The 23,650-nt window shown below is 45.9% G+C and overlaps 1 protein-coding gene across 2 annotated transcripts in view; it reads right to left on the bottom strand.

The window, feature by feature from the left end:
• The window catches only part of NELL2 (neural EGFL like 2), a 1,100,394-nt gene that overhangs the window by 494,990 nt on the left and 581,754 nt on the right, over positions 1 to 23,650 (bottom strand). For both annotated transcript variants that reach the window (XM_069228823.1, XM_069228824.1), the window contains exon 12: positions 5,391 to 5,519. In XM_069228823.1, the coding sequence (XP_069084924.1) occupies positions 5,391 to 5,519 (129 nt within the window). The remainder of the gene's footprint in view (positions 1 to 5,390; positions 5,520 to 23,650) is intronic.

The following is a 23,650-nucleotide window of genomic DNA, read 5'->3' as shown; positions in this document are numbered from 1 at the left end:
TACGATGGACAGGATATCCGTCACAGCTGTGACAGAGTAACACCCGCAAAACTCTTAATCAGTCCTATAATGTTGTGAAACTGGTGTATACTCACTCTGGCTGCAATAAGAGCTAACCTAGATGAGAACCAGTTGACAACCAACTCTTAAAAGATCTCTGGTGGTTACCCTCCAATTACAAACATCCTTTTAAAGCACTGGACTTTATTTTCCTTTTGACCAGCCACTGCCCACTACTCGTGATAAACCTGCAGCCCGGTTTGCTTCTCATCTTACCACTTTTTATTTAAAGGAATCAAGAGACTCAAGGGAAATAACATTTAAAATATGACCTTGTTATTGTCGTTTCTTATAAATCATCTGTGTAGATATGAGTTCAGGAAGCTTAATTCCATTACCATTCATTCAGAATTTCCATATCATCTACTTAGCAGAAGGAGATGTTTCAAATTGTTAATGAACTGACTGTGCCTCTTCTGCCCAGTTCTTCCATGCCACCATTATCTTTGTTTTGTTGTGGAACAAAAGGATTTTCCACTCCTAAAAAACTAAGTCTATCAGAGAAGGTATAGCTGAGGTAAATACACCACGCTTTTATCCTTCCAGTCACACTTCTCGAATGAATTTTTACTTATTTTGTATCTGCTACCAACTATTACTTGTTCTAAATCTAGGTTTCATTAGATCCCTGCCATGTGTACTTCGTCTTTAAATTGTTCTTAGCCATTGTTCCTTCTGTTTCCTCCCTCAATAATCGTCACACCTTTAAAGAAGAGGTTGTATTCTCTCTCCTGGAAAACGCAAGTCTGGATCCAGCCTGTTTCTCGCCCCCCTGGTTTACTTCTGTTTTACAAGTTAATTCTAAAATGTTAGAACATCTTGCTGTAGTCTAATTTAGGTGCTTTTTACAATCCAATAAAATTCTGGATGATATCCAAGCAGGCTTTCACTCAGCTCGGATCTACAAGATAGTTGTGGTTGCCTCTTTTGAAATTAGTCACGCAGCCAAATGAAACAGATTCAATGTACTGTGACATTACAAAATAGTCTGCCCTTTTGCCATAGTTTTGTAATGTCTATAGATTACAAGTGGCATTCCCTATCCAGGGTAATGCCTTGTGTTTTGGACTACAAGAACAACAACTAAAGTTGTGCAAAACATTGCAGCCCATTTATTGTTGAATTTACCAATTAGAACAAGGATGTTCTCCTAATTGCAAGCTCTGCACTGGCTCCCTATTAAAAAAATAATTCTGTTCAAGCCTCTGGTATTGGTAGATGGTGCCTTGTACCAGTCTGGTGCTGGTAACCTTAAAGCTCAGTTTAGTTTTTATAACCCTCAAAAAATGTAAGATCAGGGAACAAATTGTTTGTTTCTATCTCCCTGATTCTCTGAGCCAGGACTGGGGGTGGATATTTGGCTTATCAGGGTGCACTAGCATGGAATAAGCTCCCTTGGCAACACAGCAATGTTTAAAAATAAGCGTAAGACCTGGCTTTTGTGCAAATGGAAGGCTGCTATGTGTTTTTTCCTTTTTAGTCCTGTAGGATTGTGCAGGGACACTCTTATGAGTAGCTGTGCACGCTGTAAGTTGCTCCATCATCATCATCATCATCAGCTTCTGGAATGCAGACCTTAGAATTCACCCCCATGCACTTGGGAATGGGGACTGCTTGTTCAGGTTTCTTTAGTAGTCATCCCATATTTATTTGAAACTTCAAAGAGACTCTTCCTTTTCTTAAACCAGATGGCTGGCACTGGGCAATTTCAGTTCTTATTGGCTAGCATGTTGACTTCAACAATGCTACATCCCTGGAATCGATATTAATCAATCTTTGCTTCGTCGTTTCTGTGCATTTCTAAACTATGCGGCCATGTTGACGGTTGCAGCAACCTCTGTTTCTGGGAATCCTGGGCTGCTGTGAACGGGCAAGTTGAGATCGCCCTTCCCTAGCGTATCCACTCCGGCCAACCTGAAACGAGGGCCTAAAGTTTAAGATAACATAAGGCAGCATAAACCTAGGCCTGTTTGTGCATCAGCACAATGCACTTTACAATGTATTTCTTAAGTTGTTTTTTTATCAATGAACCCTACACAAATATGGCAAAATGTTTTCTGCATGGTACAGTTTAACCTGCCAGTAAGAAACCTTGTAATATTCTAATGGAAAGCGTGTTACATGTGGTGATATTAATATTGCTAAAGATGCTAAGCAATAGAAATCTGAATAGCATTTTGCAAGAGCTTATGTTTAACCCGTTGGGTCCCCAGGACGAGGTGGTCTCGTCCTCAGCGCTACAAATGTAACCACCTCGTCCTGGTATGGGCCCTCGGGGGAAGCGCAAGCGCTCTTCCCGAGGGCCTCGCACCCCCCTCCCATGGATAGGGCTGAAAGGGGAATCACTTTCCCTTCCACCTCCACCCCCCGGGACCCTTCGTTGCATCTAATGATGAGCATGCTGACCTTATCAGAGGCTGCCCCCACCAGCGCAGATCAGAGGAGAAATGCAAAAGCATTTCTCCTCCGATCACATTGAGGGGGCGAGAGAGGCATATAAGGAATGTGTCTCTCTCAGCATTTCTGCTTCCCGATTATGAAGCAAACAGGCAGCAGAAATGTCCACTAGACACCAGAGATTTTATTTTTGTAATTACTCATAAGGGGAGTGGCCCCTTGGGAAAGGGCCGCTCCCCAGGGGGGGCAAATTATTTTGAGGCCATTTCTGACCCCCTGGTGGCAGATCAGCCTACTCTAATTAGGCCGATCTGCCCCAGAGGGGGCAGAAACCTCTAGACACCAGGGATCTTTTATTTTTTTTGCATTTTTTTTTTAGATGTGAGGAGCGACCCCCTAGGCAAGGGTCGCTCCCCTGGGGACAAAATTAGCTTTAGACCATTTCTGCCCCCCTTGGGGGCAGATCAGCCTATTGTAATTAGGCCGATCTGCCCTAGGGGGAGGTAGACACCTCTAGGCACCAGGGATCGTTTATTTTTTATTTTTTTAGACGTGGGAAGCAACCCCTTAGGCAATGGTTGCTCCCCTGGTAGCCAATTTTATTTTATGCCATTTCTACCTCTCTTGGGGGCAGATCGGCGTATTTTTATTAGGGGGGAGGAACCACTAGACACCAGGATTTTTTTTTGGTGCCAATTTCATGCAAGGGGACCGATCCCTTATGCAAGGGTCACTCTCCTGGGGGGGGAAATTAATTTAGGCCATTTCTGCCTATTTCTATTAGGCCGATCTGCCCCCCCTTGGGGGAAGAAACCACTTAGGCATCAGGGATTGGTTTGTGTGTGTGTCTGTGTTTTGTTTGTGGAGGCAGCCCCTTGGGCATGTTAAAATGACGCAAGGCCTGCCCGGACCTGAGAGTGCTGACGGATCGATGCATCGCTCTCCCCATTCCTAACATTTCCCTAGCTGCTGGCTGAGATAGAGGCTAAAATCCACAGCTAGGTACTTTGCAAAAAACAGCTCTGTTTTCTTTGGGAAAATGTGATGTGTCTATGTTGTGTTTTGGGGAATTTCCTGTCGTGGGCACTAGGCCTACCCACACATGTGAGGAACCATTTTTATCGGGAGACTTGGGGAAATGCTCGGTGGAAGGAAATGTGTGGCTCCTCTCAGATTCCAGAACTTTCTGATCCGGAAATGTGAGGAAAAAGGGTTTTTTTGTCCAAATTTTGAGGTTTGCAAAGGATTCTGGGTAACAGAACGTAATGAGAGTCCCACAAGTTACCCCAACCTGGATTCCCTTAGATGTCTAGTTTTAAAATAATGCACAGGTTTTGTAGGTTTCCCTAGGTGCCGGCTGAGCTAGAGGCTAAAATCCACAACTAGGCACATTGCAAAAAACACGCCAGATATCAATGTAAAAATGTGATGTGTCCATGTTGCATTTCCTGTTGCAGTCACTAGCCCTACCCACACACGTGAGGTACCATTTTTATCAGGAGACTTGGGAGAACACAGAACAGAAGAACAAGTGTTATTGCCCTTCGTCTTTCTCAACATTTTGTCCTTCCAAATTTAAGACAGTGTGTAAAAAAGACGTCTATTTGAGGAATGCACTGCAATTCACATACTAATATAGGAACCCCGGAATTTAGAGATGTGCAAATAACCACTGCTTCTCAACACCTTATCTTGTGCTCATTTTGGGAATACAAAGGTTTCCTTGATACCTATTTTTCACTCTTTATATTTTAGCAAATGAATTGCTGTATACCCAGTATAGAATGAAACCCCATTGCAAGGTACAGCTCATTTATTGGCTCTGGGTAGCTAGGGTTCTTGATGAACCTACAAGCCCTATATATCCCCACAACCAGAAGAGTCCAGCAGACGTAACGGTATATTGCTTTAAAAAATCTGACCTCACAGAAAAAGGTTACCGAATAAAACGTGGATAAAAATTGCTGTTTTTTTCACCTCAATTTCAATATTTTTTTATTTCAGCTGTTATTTTCTGTTAGGAAAACCTTGTAGGAACTACACAAATGACCCCCTGGTGAATTCAGAATTTTGTCTACTTTTTCAGAAATGTTTAGCTTTCCGGGATTCAGCATTGGATTCACAACCATTTCTGTCACTAACTGGAAGGAGGCTAAAAACACAAAAAATAGTAAAAATGGGGTATGTCCCAGTAAAATTCCAAAATTGCATTGAAAAATGTGGTTTTCTGATTCAAGTGTGCCTGTTCCTGAAAGATGGAAAGATGGTGATTTTAGCACCACAAACGCTTTGTTGATGCCATTTTCAGGGAAAAAAACACAAGTCTTCTTCTGCAGCCCTTTTTTTCCCATTTTGTTTAAAAAAAAGTACATTTTGGCTGTATTGTGGCTAATTTCTTGGTCTCCTCCAGGGGAGCCCACAAACTCTGGGTACTTCTAGAATCCCTAGGATGTTGGAAAAAAGGACGCAAATTTGGCATGGGTAGCTTATGTGGACAAAAAGTTATGAGTGCCTAAGCGCGAACTGCCCCAAATACCCCAAAACAGGCCTAGCACCTGAGGGGAAAAGGCCTGGCAGCGAAGAGGTTAAAACAAATACTGCTTCAAAAACCGTTTTATGACTCATTGCAGAAGTCTTTAAGAAAGTGTTTCATACCTACTTTTTGTACTTGCACTGGACTGATGGTACAGCACTGATAACTATATTTACTAGTGAGTTTTATTTTTTATCACCCCCGACTCAATTTGATGTTGCAGTTCTTTCAAGACATTGTATGCATTAATTGGATTGTAACGAAAATATTTCCAGATGATTAATCTGATTTAAATTGAATTCCTTGCTTTAATAGGCTGATCTGCCTAGCTACCAGGAACATGCAAATATTTGTCATCCACGTCAGGTTATGCATCTGAACAAAACATCTTAAAAAATACCTTCACAGTAGGCACTGTCTTCTCGAAGAGCCCGGAAACCGTCACGGCAGCTGCACACAGCTCTGTCTTCCAGGTTTCTGCAAACGGAATATTCCATGCAGTTATGTCCTTCCGAACAAAAATCGTGACCTAAATGAAACATAAGGTGCATGATTATTACAGATTTACTGAACAAAAGTCTCTAATAATGAACTTACGTTTAACCATAGTTATGTTAGAAATGCCCCGAATTCTTAGTAATAATCTAAATTCCTCCATATTATACACTTCTTCTTCCTTAGTCCTTATCGTATATAGTAGAGTGCACCTTAGAAACAAAAAGCAGAATTAAAAACCTACCCAGCCCTACAGCAAGGTATAATTATATTCTCTCCCAACATGCCTGCAAACTAATTCCAAGCTCCATGAGAGTCGAAGCATCTTGAGGTCCCCCAGGTTGCACAGAAGGTATGGACTAGAAAGAGTGAAACTAGGAGAATTAAAGATTACCAGTCAGTAATCAGGGGATTTAATGTCTCCCTTCCTTATCTAAGCGGTTGAACTTTGAAGCATACAATGGAATATAGAGCCTTTGGCCAGGCACATAGACCTAAAAACACTCCTTACCAAATGGATTGCGGTCAAACATAAATTGTGCACTTTATTGTGGTACAGCATGATTTCAGTTTTAAGTGGTTATCTGAACTGCTACTCCAAATTAGAGTCCCCCTGCCACTTGGTCATTCACAGCAGTGGAGCACAGTGTGAGATGCTGCAGGATGGCACTGAGTAATGCACCTCCTGGGAGAACCTCGTGATGCATCCCAAGGGAGCTCTGAGAGGTGTGTCTCATGAGAGCACTGGAAAATGTGCCTCATGAGGGCATTGACAATGAGTGTTGTGCATGAAGCGAGAAATGTATGATGCACATGTCATGGGCACAGGCCTATGTGCGTGATTGGGGACAAGGTAGTCTACAATATGTGGGTACAGAGTCATGTCAGTGATCTATTGCACGTGCAACATTTCAACAGATCATTCAGTTCAGTTTTCTTTATATTTTAATTCATTTCACTTACCCTGTTCCTCAAATATCTTTCTACTGGGTGTTTCTTTTTCAATTCAAGTGTGAAGCTTGGACTTGTTATGTATGGTTCTTCTTCAGGCGAATTACCTTAACCTCTTAGCTGCTGGGCCTTTCCCCCCCCCCAGTGCTGAGCCCTTTTTTAGCTATTTGGGGTGGTTAGCGCTTAGGCCTTCATAACTTTTTGTCCACATAAGCTATCCACGCCAAATTTGCGTCCTTTTTTTCCAACATCCTAGGGATTCTAATGGTACTTAGAGTGTGTGGTTTCCCTTGGAGGAGACCAAGAAATTAGCCAAAATACAGTGAAAATTTCGTTTTTTCCAAAAAAATGGGAAAAAAGGGCTGCCGAAGAAGGCTTGTGGTTTTTCCCCTGAAAATGCCATCAACAAAGGGTTTCTGGTGCTAAAATCACCATCTTCCTACCTTTCAGGAACAGCCAGACTTGAATCAGAAAACCACATTTTTCAACACAAATTTGAAATTTTACTGGGCCATATCCCATTTTTACTATTTTTGGTGCTTTCAGCCTCCTTCCAGTTAGTGACAGGAATGGGTGTGAAACCAATGCTGGATCCCGGAAAGCTAAACATTTCTGAAAACTAGACAAAATTCAGAATTCAGCAAGGGGTCATTTGTGTAGATCCTACAAGGTTTTCCTACAGAAGATAACAGCTGAAATAAAAAAAATATTGAAATTGAGCTGAAAACAACAGCCATTTTACTTTATGTTTTACTCTGTAACTTTTTCCTGCGATATCAGATTTTTGAAAGCAATATACCGTTATGTCTGCTGGACTCTTCTGGTTGCGGGGATATAAAGGGCTTGTAGGTTCATCAAGAACCCTAGGTACCCAGAGCCAATAAATGAGCTGCACCCTGCAGTTGGTTTTCATTCTATACTGGGTATACAGCAATTCATTTGCTGAAATATGAAGAGTGAAAAATAGGTATCAAGAAAACCTTTGCATTTCCAAAATGGGCTCAAGATAAGGTTTTGAGGAGCAGTGGTTATTTGCACATCTCAGAATTCTGGGGTGCCCATACTAGCATGTGAATTGCAGGGCATTTCTCAAATAGAAGTCTTTTTTACACACTCTCTTATATTTGGAAGGAAAAAATGTAGAGAAAGATAAGGGGCAATAACACTTGTTTTGCTATTCTATGTTCCCCCAAGTCTCCCAATAAAAATGATGCCTCACTTGTGTGGGTAGGCCTAGCGCCCGCGACAGGAAATGCCCCAAAACACAACGTGGACACATCCCATTTTTTGACAGAAAACAGAGCTGTTTTTTGCAAAGTGCCTACCTGTAGATTTTGGCCTCTAGCTCAGCCGGCACATAGGGAAACCTACCAAACCTGTGCATTTTTGAAAACTAGAGACCTAGGGGAATCCAAGATGGGGTGACTTGTGGGGCTCTGACCAGGTTCTGTTACCCAGAATCCTTTGCAAACCTCAAAACGTGGCTAAAAAAACACGTTTTCCTCACATTTCAGTGACAGAAAGTTCTGGAATCTGAGAGGAGCCATAAATTTCCTTCCACCCAGTGTTCCCCCAAGTCTCCCGATAAAAATTAGACCCCACTCGTGTGGGTAGGCCTAGCTCCCGCGACAGGAAATGCCCCAAAACACAACGTGGACACATCCCATTTTTTGACAGAAAACAGAGCTGTTTTTTGCAAAGTGCCTACCTGTAGATTTTGGCCTCTAGCTCAGCCGGCACATAGGGAAACCTACCAAACCTGTGCATTTTTGAAAACTAGAGACCTAGGGGAATCCAAGATGGGGTGACTTGTGGGGCTCTGACCAGGTTCTGTTACCCAGAATCCTTTGCAAATCTCAAAACGTGGCTAAAAAAACACATTTTCCTCACATTTCAGTGACAGAAAGTTCTGGAATCTGAGAGGAGCCACAAATTTCCTTCCACCCAGCATTCCCCCAAGTCTTCCGATACAAATGACACTGCACTTGTGTGGGTAGGTCTAGCGCCCGCGACAGGAAATGCCCCAAAACACAACGTGGACACATCCCATTTTTTGACAGAAAACAGAGCTGTTTTTTGCAAAGTGCCTACCTGCAGATTTTGGCCTCTAGCTCAGCCGGCACATAGGGAAACCTACCACACCTGTGCATTTTTGAAAACTAGAGACCTAGGGGAATCCAAGATGGGGTGACTTGTGGGGCTCTCACCAGGTTCTGTTACCCAGAATCCTTTGCAAACCTCAAAACGTGGCTAAAAAACAAGTTTTCCTCACATTTCAGTGACAGAAAGTTATGGAATCTGAGAGGAGCCACAAATTTCCTTCCACCCAGCATTCCCCCAAGTCTCCTGATAAAAATGGTACCTCACTTGTGTGGGTAGGCCTGGTGCCCGCTACCGTAATAGATCACACAACGGTCAATGTTGGTCCTCACATGAGGCAGCTGTTGACCCTCGGGTGATCCATTCCTGATGCAGGCACTAGGTGTAGGCACTCAAGTGGGGAAGTGTTTTTATCAGGACAGCTGAGGAATCACTTGGTGGTAGGAATTTTGTGGATCCCAGCATATTCCTGTAGTTTGTGTGACAGAAATGCGAGAAAAATAGAGTTTTTATTCAACATTTCAGCTTTGCAGGGTATTCTGGGTAAGAAAACTTTGGGGAATCCACACAAGTCACACCTCTGTGGACTCCCCCGAATGTCTAGTGTACAGAAATGTTTGGGTTTAGTGTGTTTCTCTATATGGCCGCCGAACCCAGGACCAAAAACACAGGTGCCTGCCTTATAAAACCAGTTTGTTTTGCGATAGATAATTTTGATGTCTCCACAATACGATTTGGGCAGTGGAATTTGGGGCTGAACTAAATTGGGGAGCTCCCAAGAGAGCACTCTCTCTCTCTCTCTCTGCTTGCCGCCGCATTCACCTGCTCTCTGGGTTGGGCTAACCCACTATTACCCAGTTGCACAGACTGCTTGCGAAGGGACAGCAGGACTGTCCTCATCACCTCCCTCATAATGTACTGGAAGAGGAGTTATCGAATGGGACTCCTCTGACTGAAAAATCAGTCCCAGAGTCTGCGCCATTGTCCTATCCTTCAGATGCTGTCTCAGTATCTGATGTCTCAGTCTCTGATCCTATGTCAGAGCTGTCCTCTATAACCCGAGTGCCGGCAGCAGTCATCCATCAAGATGCCATCTCTGCTATTGGCTAAACTGTTGCTCTAAAACACTAGCCTACGTAGACAGTCACAAAATCGATGGTGTGTGTGAGATACGTGAAACAGTAGAGGCCACCTTACCTGCGCTTCTTCCCTCAATCAGCACGTTCTTTCAAGACACTCAAAAAAACCCTTGTCACATACCATTCGTCACAGTCTTTAGCACCTCCTGCGCCCAGTCCAACAATCATTATTGGTGCTCCCACTCCCTCCTCCTCAGATTCCCTCATTACCACCCAGCAAAAGTGCCCTTCATCTCTCCATAGCCGCCCTCCACCCCGCACATACATTTCATTTGTATTATAGCACAGGTAAATGCTGACTTTACTAATGTACTCAACTATTTACATAAAATACAGATTTGCTCTTTGCAGTAGGCATATAAACCTTCTGCGCTTCTTTATGGCACTAAAACTGCCACTAGACAAGTCTGACCCTTTTGTAGCAGAAACATAATCACAATACTTACTTGACTTTTTTATTGCTGCCTAAAAGCTACAGTTGAAAAGCGTCAGTTGAAGTATGTGCATTGCTTTGAAGACGCAAGCTGCAACTGCAAGATAACTGGTGGCAAATATATATATATATATATATATATATATATATATATATATATATATATATATATCACTTTTATATGTGGGTCTGGTTTTCCTGGGGGCCGATCGCAGCCCCCAGGGAAACCACACACATATTGACAAAAGTGATATATATATAAATATAGATCTATCTCTATATATATCTATCTACATAGATATATCTATAGATAGATCTATATATATATATATATATATATATATATACATATATCTATATATATATATCTATAGATCTGTCTATAGATATATCCATGTACATAGATATATCTACATAGATATATCTATATATATAGATCTATATATATAGATATATATATATATATATATATATATATATATATATGTATTATTATTTATTTTTTTTGTTGTATGGTTTCCTTGGGGTCCAAAATGGCCCCCAGGGAAACCCTGCAACAACAAAAAAAAAGACTGCCCCCACAGGGGGTCGCCCTGCCCACGGGCGACCCCCTGTCCATTTTATTCTTTTTTTAAAATGTTCTCCCTGGGGGGCGCGATCGGGGGCCAGGAAACACTTTCAGAAGGCCTCGTAAGAAAGAGGAGACTCTCCCCTTTCTTACGAGGCCTTCCTGAACGTGGGGAAGGCCGTTTTCCCCATTGGAGCAGGAGGCGGCCGCAAGGCTGCCTCCTGCTTTGATGGGGAAATCAACATTGTTACGTCCGCGCGCTGACGTCACAAAGGGGCGGGTAGGGTGCGGGGGGAGACACGGAAGAGCTTCCGTGTCTCCCTGGGACCAAAAAAAAATTAAAAAAAATCCTCGGGTGCGAGGCAGTCGAGGATTTATTAACCCCCTCCCTGGTGTCGGCCACTGGTCGTGACCTGCACCAGGGAGGTAGTGCGGGCGTCGGCCAGTGGCCGACGCCCGCATTGAAGGGGTGGGATTTTGAAGCAAATTGTTCAATATGATGATATAACAACAGTGGGCATACAAAATGTGTTTTTCCATTGCCTTTATGGGAAATTATTGCTTGCTCAATGTTTCCCCAACTCACCAGCATCTTCTGAGATCTAACAGAAGCAGTGGAATGTCAACACATTCTTCCATCCTGCACTCCTAGCCCCAATGCCTTTTCCCACCCTTTCCTTCCATTCCGCTGCCCCTCCCACTGCATTCTGTCCCCCACAGGACCTACTTAAAGGCAGTCACTGTGTGACCATACAGCTGACACACACAGCGGGTGCACCAATGGCGCGCCAGTGGTATGCCAATAGCAAGCCAGTCTGCATTTGTCCATGCCTGGATGACACCCAGTGCCAGGACCCCTGGACCTCCAGCCTGATATTGGTACTCCCAGATGAAATCGGACAGCTCAAACCAAAGACTTTAACCACAGACTGCAGCATTGCCTCACCCCAGACCACCAAAGGCGCCTTCTCCTGCCAAAACTGCCACTTCTCTTGCAACGTAGGATCTACTGCAACCTCCACACAACAGACCCGCAGCCACATCACTCAACTCTGCTGTGCTCTACTCAACGTCAGATCGCTCTGCAAACACATCATTGAGATTTGGGACACAGTCACCTCCCTCTTTCACAGAAACCTGGCTCACCCCAGCATCCACCCCTGACATTGCCACCAAACTTACCCCCTCCCCCCCGGCTACAAGATGATCCACTGTGACACCCCCAACAGAAATGGCGGTGACATTGCCATCATCAACAAGGACTCTCTCCTCAGCAACGCCACCGACGACAACACCACACCAATCATGGAACACCTCAACTTCCAGATCAAACTGAATGCCAGCACAACCATAAAAGGAACCCTCGTCTACAAGCCACCAGGCCCGCCCCACCTTTTGCAACACCATACCATGCTCCATTGTCCCCCTGGCAGTCAAAAACGACCACTAAATCTTCCCGGGAGACCTCAATTTCCACCTAGAAGACCCGAACGACATCAATTCCAGAACACTCACTGATAACTTGAGCACCATCGGCCTCACTCAATTAGTCTCCACCTCCACTCACAGTGCAGTACACACACTGGACCCCATCTTCTCCACCAGCGACATAGCCAAGTTCACCCACACCACTGAAGTAACATGGACTGAACACAGCATTGTGCACTTCACCATTGACATACCACATGACACCCTAGCAAGTCCTCCACCCTCCCCCGCCGCTACTGGGGAAAAGTCACAGAAGCCACCTTGATCACCATTCACCAGACCCTCCCATCAAACATCCTCGAACATCACCTACAAAACATCTTCAACTGGCTCAAAACCACTGCCGACACCATAGTCCCCCTGAAAAGAACCTCCAGCAACAAACCCACCAAGCAAGCCCCTTGGTTCACCCCAGAACTCCTCACTCCCAAGCACCAACAAGACCCCCGCCAACCTTGAGTCCTTCAGGGCCATGCTCAAAACATACCGCTCCCAACTCAGAAAAAATCTCTCAACTCCCACCTTGAAGCCAGCTCCAACTGAACTAGAGAACTTTTCAACATCGTCAGAGAATTTCCCTACCCCTCCACCATGACGAACATCCATCTGCAACAAGCTATCAGACTACTTCTACCAGAAAATCATCTACATCTACAGAAACTTCGAGACTCGTCCGTCCAACCCCAACACCCATTGCACCCGAACCCACACCTCCATCCCCAGGTCTTCAAATGGAAACAGCTATCCATGGAAGACATCAACACCATCATGACCTCCATCCACTCTGGATCCCCGGCGGACGCCCTGCCACACCACCTCTACAACCTGGGAAAAGAAGAAATAGTATCCACCCGCAGGGACATGCTCAATGCCTCCATCACCACAGCCACCTTTACCAACATCTGGAAACATGCAGAGGTCAAACCACTACTAAAGAAACCCTCTGCAAACCCCAGCAAACTCAAGAATTACTGCCCACCTCACTCCTTCCGTTTCCCGCCAAAGTCCTGGAAAAAGCCATCAACAGCCAACTCACACACCACCTAGAACTCAACCACCTACTGGGCACATCCCAATATGGGTTCTGGCCCACCCACAGCATGGAGACAGCCCTGATCGCTGCTGACGATTACATCAGGAACATTCACGACCTCGGTGGCACAGCAGTCCTCATACTCCTAGTTCTTTTGCCAGCATTCAACATCGTCTCCCATCACACCCTGATCCCCAGACTTCATGACATCAGCATCCAAGACAAGGCACATTACTGGATCTCCTCCTTCCTCACCGGCCAAACACAGAGGATCCTCCTCCCTCCCTTCGTCTCCTCCCATAAAGATATCATCTGCGGCATCCCCCAGGACTCCTCCCTCAGCACCACCCTCTTCAATGTCTACATGACTCCACTAGCCAACGTCGCCCGCACCCACAGTCTCAACATCATCTCCTCTGCAGACAGGACCCAGCTCATCTTCTCCTTCGCAGACGACGCCACCTCCACTGAACCAACTTCAAGACACCATGACTGACATCGCTGCCTGGAAGAAATGCAACTGCCTCAAGTTACACTCTGACAAAACAGAAGTCCTCATCTTTGGACACAAGCTCTCCTCCTGGGAAAACACATGGTGTCCCACCACCCTTGTTCTTCCTCCCATTCTGGACACCCACCTTACCATGAAGAAAAAAACATTGTTTCCTCAGCCTGCTTCAACACCATCCACATGGTCTGCAAGATCTTCCAATGCCCTCATCAGCAGCTGTCTCGACTACTGCAACACTCTCTACGTCGGGACCACCAAACAACTACTAGGGTGCCTTCAGATCATTAAAAACACTGCAGCCAGACTTGTTCATGACCTTCCCAGAAGGACTAGCATCACGCCCCACTTCAAAGCCCTCCACTGGCTCCTCATACAACTAAGATGCCTCTTCACACTCCTCCCTCATGCTCACAGGGCCTTACATGACTCCGGACTTGCTTACATTAACCACTGACTCAAGTACCACCAACCCAACAGAGAACTCCACTTGGACTCCTTCGTCCTGGCCCACATCCCCCACAACTGTAAAAAAACACCTCAGAGGACGTTCCTTCTTCCATCTCGCCGCCAAAGTCTGGTACACCCTTCCTCCCCCATCTCTGTGCTACCCCCTCCCTGAAGGACTTCAGGAAGCAACTAAAGACTTGGCTTTTCAACCATCACTGCAGCCAGACTGGCCTGCCCCGCAGCACCAAACCAGTGCCTTTAGACCCCCTGGGGTGACAGGCTTGCGCTCTATAAGAACCTCCTGATCGATCTCACCAGGGGAGAGATAGAATGCCAACTGTCATCTCCCACCTTCTCTGTCACACATGCAACTAATCATGAGATGTTCTGGGACATGAGGCCTAGCTGTCTGTGAGGTGGCTGCTTTATAGAATAGCTTTAATAGGGAAGGACCTTCAAAGTCACCAACGGCAGAACACTAAGTGTTGCTCTCTCAGAGTGTTGAATTAAGGAAGTGCAATGACGACAGGATGGTATGGGTGTGTGGCAGGACACCAGGTGTTATAAAATGTATGCAGCAGAGGGGAGGGAAATGCTGAATATGATGGAGATGGAGTGGAGTTGCACCAGGCATTTTATTTTGGAATACTTGGATGGAGGGCACAAATTCTGGTGGCCGTTTAGGATGGTGGTAGGATGCAAAGTATTTTATTTCATTTATGTGTGGAATGGGAGAGATAGCCCTAGGGTAGCAGGGGCGATTAGTAGGTTTTGGTACCAGTGAGGGGCAGCAGGTTTGAGGCAGGCACCGGTGAATTCTTTATAGCTTCGCCAAGACTTCTCAACCACTGTGCTGCTGATCTGGATATGGAACATGAAATTCTAGATGGCCACTTGTAACTCATTGGACATTTTCCATCTTGGGCTTCTGTGTGACATCATAGGCAACTTGGATTGCGCTGTTTAATGTCATTTAGAACCGCTTCATGAAAAGCACATCCATTATTGAGTTGCCCATCTGTTATGCTACATGTTGCGCCTTTGGCAGATATTTTCAATTTCTGGAGCATGATGCTGACACCTCAACCAACTATAAAGCCAGTAATTCCAGTTACTCACTGCCCATATTAGATATTACCCCTGTTAGGATTTGGCATAGTTAAATTATGCTTTACAGCTTTTATTAAAGCAAACCTAAAACAGAGAATTTATTTCTAACACCGCTGTCCCCAACTGATCTTTATTTCACAGTATACCTAATTTGATAATGTGGTTGTAACACTGTCTACATTGTAAGAATATTCATTTAATTGCAAGCTTTGGCAGGCCTGTAAATAGGGGTTGATACTGTTTATAGAGAGGAATAAAGATTCCCTAAAGCAGACCTCTTATATATCAAAGAAAGCTCCAACAGCTGCAAGGAGATTTTCTCAATCATTAAGGATTTCACCTCGCCCTTAGCCACTGTCAATAACATCACTTACTCCCAACAATTCTGCGACAATCTATCCAACTTCTCCACAGCAAAATCACAAACAACTATGACAACTCCGCACACCAACCTGACCAAATGGAAAACCCTCACCAGAAACAACACAGCAGTAATCATGCTGAGCATCTATCATGGGCCCTAATGGATCCATGTCCCCACTACATTTATAATCTGAGAACATCACCAATCAGAATCACCCTGACCCACTTCATCAACATCTCCATCATGTCCACCACTTTTTTAGATTAATGGAAATGTGCAGAAATCAACACCCTTGTCAAGAAGCTGACAGCTAAGCCGAATCAGCTGAGCACATCTGACCCATCGCCTTCCTTCCCTATTGAGCAAGTGATTGAGGATGCCATGAACAAGGCACTCACAACCCACTTCAACCTACACAACTACACCATCTTCTAGACAACACTCAATCAGGACTCAGAATGAACCACAGCAGCACCAAAACAGCACTCATCGTGGCCACTGATGACATTTGAATCATTCAGGAATGAAGTGAACTATCAACCCTCATCCTACTTGACCTCTCTGCAGCCTTCGATACTGTCTCTCAGAAAACCTTCATCAGAACACGCCACAAGATTGGCATCTTCAATGGATCTATTCCTTCCTCATGGGAAGAATCCAAAGGGTGAGGCAGCTACCCTTCACATCGGAGACCAAGAGGCTGATATGAGGAGTCCCACAGGGATTGTCCCTCAGCCCCACACTTTTCAACATATACATGACACCACTCACCAACATCATCCAGTCACAAGACATCAACTTCATCTCCTTCACCAATGACACCCAACTCATCCTTTTCCTAACAGACAAGACCACCAGGACCAACTTCACGAACTGCACAACCATGGTAGTAGGCTGAATGCGAATGAGTTGCCTGCAGCTCTAACATTGACAAGACCTCCCCATGGGACTCCAACTGGTGACCGTTGGAGCTAAGTCCAACACCCACATCCACAGACCATACAAGAAATCTAAGGATCATACTAGATGGCAAGACCAACATGATGGCACAAGTCAATGAGGTGTGCACCTCCTCTTTCCATCCCATGTATGTTATGAAAGACCTTCAAATGGTTGCCTCAGAACACTAGAAGGACCGTCACACGAGCACTCATCAGCAGCAGGCTGGACTAGTTCAGAATCTCTAAACAATCTCCAAACAACTCCCACACAGATTTCAGGCCATCCAGAACACTGCTGCAAAACTCATTCTCAAACTCCATTCTGCACTTACATCACATCACTCCTCAAGAAGCTTCACTGGCTCCTCATTCACAAGCGCAGCCAATTCAAACTCATCATGCACACATACAGTGCCCTACACAATACAGGACTAGAATACCTGACCAGCCACATTCACTTTCACCAAGCCACTTACACTCCGCCTCACTCTCACTCGCACACATTCCCCCGCATCCGCAAAAGCAATATTGGAGTATGCTCATTCTCTTACATCACACTCAAGACATGAAACAACCTCCCACATGGAACACATTAGAGCCACATACCTACCCACATGCCTGAATACCTTCTAGGGTATAGTGTGCTATACAACTCAATATAACATAATATATAGTTCTGCCTTGCTCTATAGCAAGGATAGCTTTCTATATAATGATTCTGCCTTTTATATGTGCTGTAACTAACAGATCCTGTCATTATAAAGTTTATTCATACTGTAAAGGATGGCAGTCTCAATCAACATTGTCAAAATGTCATCTCGTGATATTCAGATGTTCACTATATCATTTGGCAAAGCTTAATTTCCTGAGCGCTCAAGCCAGATTTGTATTTATCATATATATCATTTAGCTAACCCCCCCCCAAAATTATTTAATTTCCTAAACTTTGTTTTGTTAAATTCGAAACTATAGTATTGCATATAATAGATTTTGTCTTTGAGCCTGAAAGAATGCAAAAACTTGTGAAAATATAGCTTCCCTAAAATGTACACTTATTTGGGAAATATCTTTTATTCAATATATAGCTGAGAGAAGAATTGGTGTTAGACTTACAGATTCTTTTTTACCCACAAAAAATGCAAAAGCTTTAACACATGGTAAAGTATAGATGTTATGTGGTCATATATTATTCGCCTGTTTCTCACTGCTGATGCTACATTCATATTTTTATTATTAAAAAGAATACGCTATATACAACTTTGAAAACGTATTCATGTGTTTATATTATGAGGCAATATGAGTTTGTATTTAAATAAATTAAGATATGATCGATAGACTAAAAAGATACATTTGGAATCATAAATCATTAATGGTGAACTCATAAGTTCTAAATATGTTATTAATGTAATCTGTAAAAAATTGGGTTTTTGGGTGGCAGTCAAGTTACCCACTGTCCAAGCAAGGACCCTCACTCTAGTCAGGGTAAGTCACACACAATCCAAATTATTCTGTGCCCACCCTCTGGTATCTTGGCACTGAGCAGTCAATATAGCACCACAAAAATACACCACACAGTGTTTAGAAAAACATGTAATATTTACTGGTAAGATGCAGGTCAAAACGATTAAAATGCAATAAGTATATATTGAGATATCACTGGAAAGTGATATAAAGTGTTTTAAGTCTTTTAAAAGAAAACAAAGGGGGTCATTCTAACCCTGGCGGTCCGAGACCGCCAGGGCTAAAATGACAGAAGCACCGCCAACAGGCTGGTGGTGCTTCCTGGGCCATTCTGACCGCGGCGGTAAAGCCGTGGTCAGAAAACCGGGTCCGGCGGTTTCCCGCCGGATTTCCCCCGGTTGCCCAAATCCGCCATGGGGATTCTGACCCCCTTCCCGCCAGCCTGTTTTTGGCGGTTCTTAGCAAAAAGAGTCTTAAATCCTTAGAAAACAGTGCTAACGCTGTTACCGTGAAAAAGTACTTGGGTTGCGTCAAAATAACACCACATGGGCAAGTGCGTGTCAGAAAAGGCCAGCAAAGTATTGATTTCTCACTCCCAAGCGAGACCGTACGTCGTTCCTCCCCCGGTCGGGTCAGCGTGCGTCGTTTTTCCTTTACGCAGGAGAGCGATGCGTCAATCCAGACAAGCACCTCAGGTCCGAGGAGAAGTGCTGCCCTGCCTGTGACTGTGCTTTGTGGAGCTATCCTGCAGTTGCTGCGTCTGCCAGAGTAAGAGGGCAAAGACTGGACTTTGTGTGCCTTCCATCTTTTGAAGAAATCTACAAGGGCTTGATTTAGAGCTTGCCTCCTGTTGTTTGCAGTCTCAGGGACAGCAAAGACTTCTCTTTGCCAGCACCTGGAGTCTCTGAAGAGACTCCTGCTCTGACAAGTGGTGCCCTATCCAGTCCCTGGGCCCTTGAAAGGAAAGCTGGAGGAAATCCAAGAAAATCAACTTCGAACGACTTCGGACTGATGCTGCTGCTGAATCCGGTGACGTCGCCTGCAATCGACTCCGTGATCTTCGCTGGAATGGGACGACCTTCGCAGGCCCGACGCCGCTGCAGCCTCGCTGAAGTCCACATCGCCATGGAAGTCGCCGCACCACCTCGTGACTGACACCGCTCGAAGTGCACAGACTCAACGTTTCGCACAGACGCCGCGATCCCCAACTTTGCGCATCGACTTGTTTTCACTCTTCACCAAAGGTACTGTACTTGGGGGTCCACGCGACTCTGTGTCCGGCACTGCTAGTGCCGGCTTGTTGGGAATGACTCCGTCACAACACTGTGTTAACACCTCATCGAAGCATTTTGTGTTTCTAAGCGCTATTTTTTAGTTTAAACTTAAAAAATTCATAACTTGACTTGTGTATGTCGGATTTTTGTCATTTTGGTCTTGTTTTGTTTAGATAAATATTTCCTATTTTTCTAAACTGTGTTGTATCATTTTGTAGTGTTTTCATTAAGTTACTGTGTGTGTTGGTACAAATACTTTACACCTACCGCTCTGATGTTAAGCCTACTGCTCTGCCAAGCTACCAAGGGGGTAAGCAGGGGTTAGCTGAGGGTGATTCTCTTTTACCCTGACTAGAGTGAGGGTCCTTGCTTGAACAGGGGGTAACCTGACTGTCAACCAAAGGCCCCATTTCTAACATTGGTAATCAGTGGTTGGGATTTGGACTTGTATTTGTACTTGACATACAGTGATTAAGTGTACACTACTGTTTTGAGTTCAGGCCACTACGTGACCACATACTACTTGTCTTGTGATTCTGCTTTTTGTTCTCCGATGTCCTCCTGGAAATATTGCTACTATTTTTGGACTCTGGTTTTTGGTTGTGAAGCCTTTGCAGAACGGAAGTCAATTTCTGGCACCTATTTATCTATAAAAAGTGGCAGCTTAAAGCATTCTGCATGGAAAAGGGACTGGCTGTGAGTAAGAAATCCAGAAGGGAGGATCTTGAATCAACCCTGTTTCAGTATGAGTTGAAACACTGTCAGGCAACACCACCAAATGAGTCCGAGGAGGAGAACTACTCTGAGGAGGAGGGCAGTGGCCCTGAGGAGGGAACTGAAAAAGATGATTGGCTCCCTAGCTCGAATCCGGAGTCTGGAAGAGCTAGAAGCAGAGCTTGAGAGGGATGAGGAGAAGAGAGCCTTAGCCCTGGAAAAAGAAAGGATTGCAGCTCAAGAGCTGAGCTGTAAAGAGCTGAAGTTGGAAGCCATGAGGGCTGAGTCCAGTTCAGATGGTGGCAGCAAAAATCTTGTATCCAGTACTGCTGAAGAAGTGCACAGGCCCAGAGATGTGGTGTCCTACTTGAAGGAGGGAGTTAACACACACCAGGAGGTTCAGGGGTATGAGGTAGCTCCAGTGATGCGCAGGGTCCCTGAGGTGGATTGGGGAACTGGCATGGGGAGTCATATTCCTACTGGTGGGAGGGACACTCTACTGACTCTAGGTGAGATTGACAGGGAGAAGGGATCCCCCAAAGCAGAGTCTCTGGATGGTTGGGTGAAGGGTACTTTGGTTAATTCATGTGAGGGGCTGTGTGATGTAGTTGCTGGAGAGCATATGTCTAGTCCTTATTTTCCAGAGCTACGCCAACACCAGGTGGAGTGTGAGTTCTCTGACCCCATGGAGCTTACAATGGAGGAAGACTTCTGGGTGAGTACCAGAGAGTCTGAAGAGGCATTCGGGGGTGCTCCTGAGAGGAGTGGTCTCGGTGTTTCCAGACCAGGTGAGGTAGGGAAGGATTGTAGTGTCCCAGGTAGGTCCAAGTGTAGTGGGATGGGTGAGGGACCCCATGTCCAGTCTCAGCTGAGAGGGAATGGGGATTTGTTGAGGCCCAAGGTGCCTGAGATCCGGTCCCAGGTCCTGGAGGGTTCCATGAGGGAACACCAGGAGGATAGCCTAGCCTGTGCCATAGGGCCATCTGTTGAGGGAGATCCCACAGAGTCAGGAGAACTTAGGGGGGTGGCTATAGCCAGCGTCCCACCAGTTCTGGTGTCTGGCAGTACCACTCCTACGGAGGGGGTGCAGAAGTCCCGACAGAGGGTTGAGAGGGGGTTGCGGACCCCAGTGCAGAACCTGGAGGGTCAGGGGTCAGCTCTGAGAGCAGAGCCCCCCAGGAATGACCTTGGTGAGACCATTTCTGGGTTGGGTGAATCCAGACTCTGTCAAATGGGCAGAGGTCAGGAGACCTGCGCCAGCCAGACTCTTGTGTGGCCCTTGGGGACGGTGTGTCCCTTGAGGGGGTAAGTGTGCCCCCTGGAGGTCCTGGTGTGCCAGGTAGTGGTTCAACTACAAGGTGGTGACTCTGGGTTGGATGACCAGGTTCAGAGGGTAAACGCGGACCTGGTAGGGGGTAGGTATGCCCCCCAGGAAGTCCTGGGTTGCCAGGCGGTGGTCCAGTCTGTGGGTACAGACCCTGGACTAGAGGATCAGGTGCAGGATGTAAACCCTGACCTGAAAGGGAGGGCGGTTTGCCCAATCACCCCCCCCCCCGGTGTGATTTCAAGGGGTGCTCTCCGTGAGGGGGGGTGCAGAACCCTGAGAGTAGAGGCAGGGGAGAGAGAGACTCACCCCTGACCCCACTGCAATCTAAGGGTACAGACCATGGATTGGAAGGCCAGGTTCAGGGTGTCCCCCCTGACCTGGAGGAAGGAGCTATTGCTAACAGTGCCCCTACCATGTTGTCTTCTGGGGGGGCACTCCTAGTTGGGGGTGCAGGACCCCAGAAGGGAGGGAGGGCAGGGGGAGGGCAGCCTCACCCCTGGCCCAACCTGAAGGTACAGACCCCAGGTTGGAGGACCAGTGGTAGGTTAACATCACTGCACTGGTGGAAGAATTGTGCAAGACTGCTTCTACAAGCATCCTGACAATTTTGGACTCTACGGGGGCCACTCCTGCAGGGTGGGTACAGAGCCCCAGAGTGGAAGACCAGTTGCAGGTTAACATCCCTGCACTGGTGAAGGAATTGTACAGGACTGCCTCTACAAGCATCCTGACAATTTTGGACTCTGGGGGTGCCGCTACTGGAGGGAGGGTACAAAGCCCCAGAGGGGAGGACCAGGGTCAGGTTGTCATCCCTGACCTGGTGGAAGGGAGAGTGTTCAAAGGGTGCCAGGCACCTGGGGCTACCGCCCCCCACTCTCCACAGTCACAGTGGTTGGAGAGGCCTGAGGTCGGGCTCCCATCCCTGACAGTTGTCAGGGGTCCCTGTGGCTTGCTGTCCTGGTGGACAGAGTTGCCCTTAGAGGGGAGACGAGAGTCACACCCCAGGAGTGGAGTGGGCAACACCACTGTGTTGGCCCTGGTGGTACTATCTGCCTATTGGAATACATCTGTGAGCAAAGTAAAGTTAGGTGCTGCACAGATGGTGTCTGCAGATGTGGAGAAGGGTTGCCCATGGGTTAGCTTAGTGGGCCCTGAGAGTATGGACAGAGGCATCCAACTGGAGTCAGGAAGGCGTAGAACTGGAACATGCCCCTGCTGTTGTGGGCCTGGGTCCTTGTTCTATCGCCCCAATCAGGGAAGCACATCAAGGTATTGATTGTTTCCCTGGCTTTAGGCTGGTAGGGGGTCGTGTTGGACTTTTTTGCTTATGCAGGGTCATCCCCAATTTTTTTGCCTCCTGCCTCCTATTTTTTCTGACCTGTTGCTGTTGGCTTTTGAACTCTGAGCACTTTACCACTGCTAACCAGTGCTAAAGTGCATATGCTCTCTGTGTAAATTGTATGTAATTGGTTTATCCATTATTGGCATATTTGATATACTGGTAGGTCCCTAGTAAAGTGCACTAGAAGTGCCCAGGACCTATAAATCAAATGCTACTAGTGGGCCTGCAGCACTGGTTGTGCCACCCACATAAGTAGCTCTGTAATCATGTCTCAGACCTGCCCCTGCAGTGTCTGTGTGTGCAGTTTTAACTGTAAATTCAACTTGGCAAGTGTACCCACTTGCAAAACCTAAACCTTCCCTTTTTTGCATGTCAGACACCCCTAAGGTAGGCCCTAGGTAGCCCCAAGTGCAGAGTGCCGTGTATGGTTAAGGTAGGACATATAGTAATGTGTTTTCTATGTCCTGACAGTGAAATATTGCTAAATCAGTTTTTCACTGTTGCAAGGCCTGTCCCTCTCATAGGTTAACATGAGGGCTACCTTTAAATCTGATTAAAGTGTAGATTCCCTTTGGGAGCAGACAGACATGTGGAGTTTGGGGTCTCTGAGCTCACAATTTAAAAATACTTCTTTTAGTAAAGTTGATTTTAAGATTGTACATTTGAAAATGCCACTTATAGAAAGTGATCATTTTCTTGCTTATACCATTTCTGTGACTCTGCCTGTTTCTGGATTCCCTGACTGGGTCAGCTTGACAGTTGGACTGGTTGCACCTCACTCTAGACAGTGACACAAAAGGAGCTGGGGTGTAGTCTGCATTTTCTGATGAGCCATCTGTGCTAGGAGGGAGGGGTGGAGTGGTCACTTACACCTGAAAGGGCTGTGCCTGTCCTCACACAATGCAGTCTCCGACCCCCTGGTGAGTGTCTGGGGCCTGGCCTGGGCAGGGCAGGATTTCACA

The sequence above is a fragment of the Pleurodeles waltl genome, chromosome 4_1, assembly GCF_031143425.1.
Source record: "Pleurodeles waltl isolate 20211129_DDA chromosome 4_1, aPleWal1.hap1.20221129, whole genome shotgun sequence".
In the NCBI taxonomy this organism is placed as follows: Eukaryota; Metazoa; Chordata; class Amphibia; order Caudata; family Salamandridae; genus Pleurodeles; species Pleurodeles waltl.
Note: the sequence above shows the minus strand (reverse complement) of the source record. Positions and strands in the feature narration are given on the sequence as shown.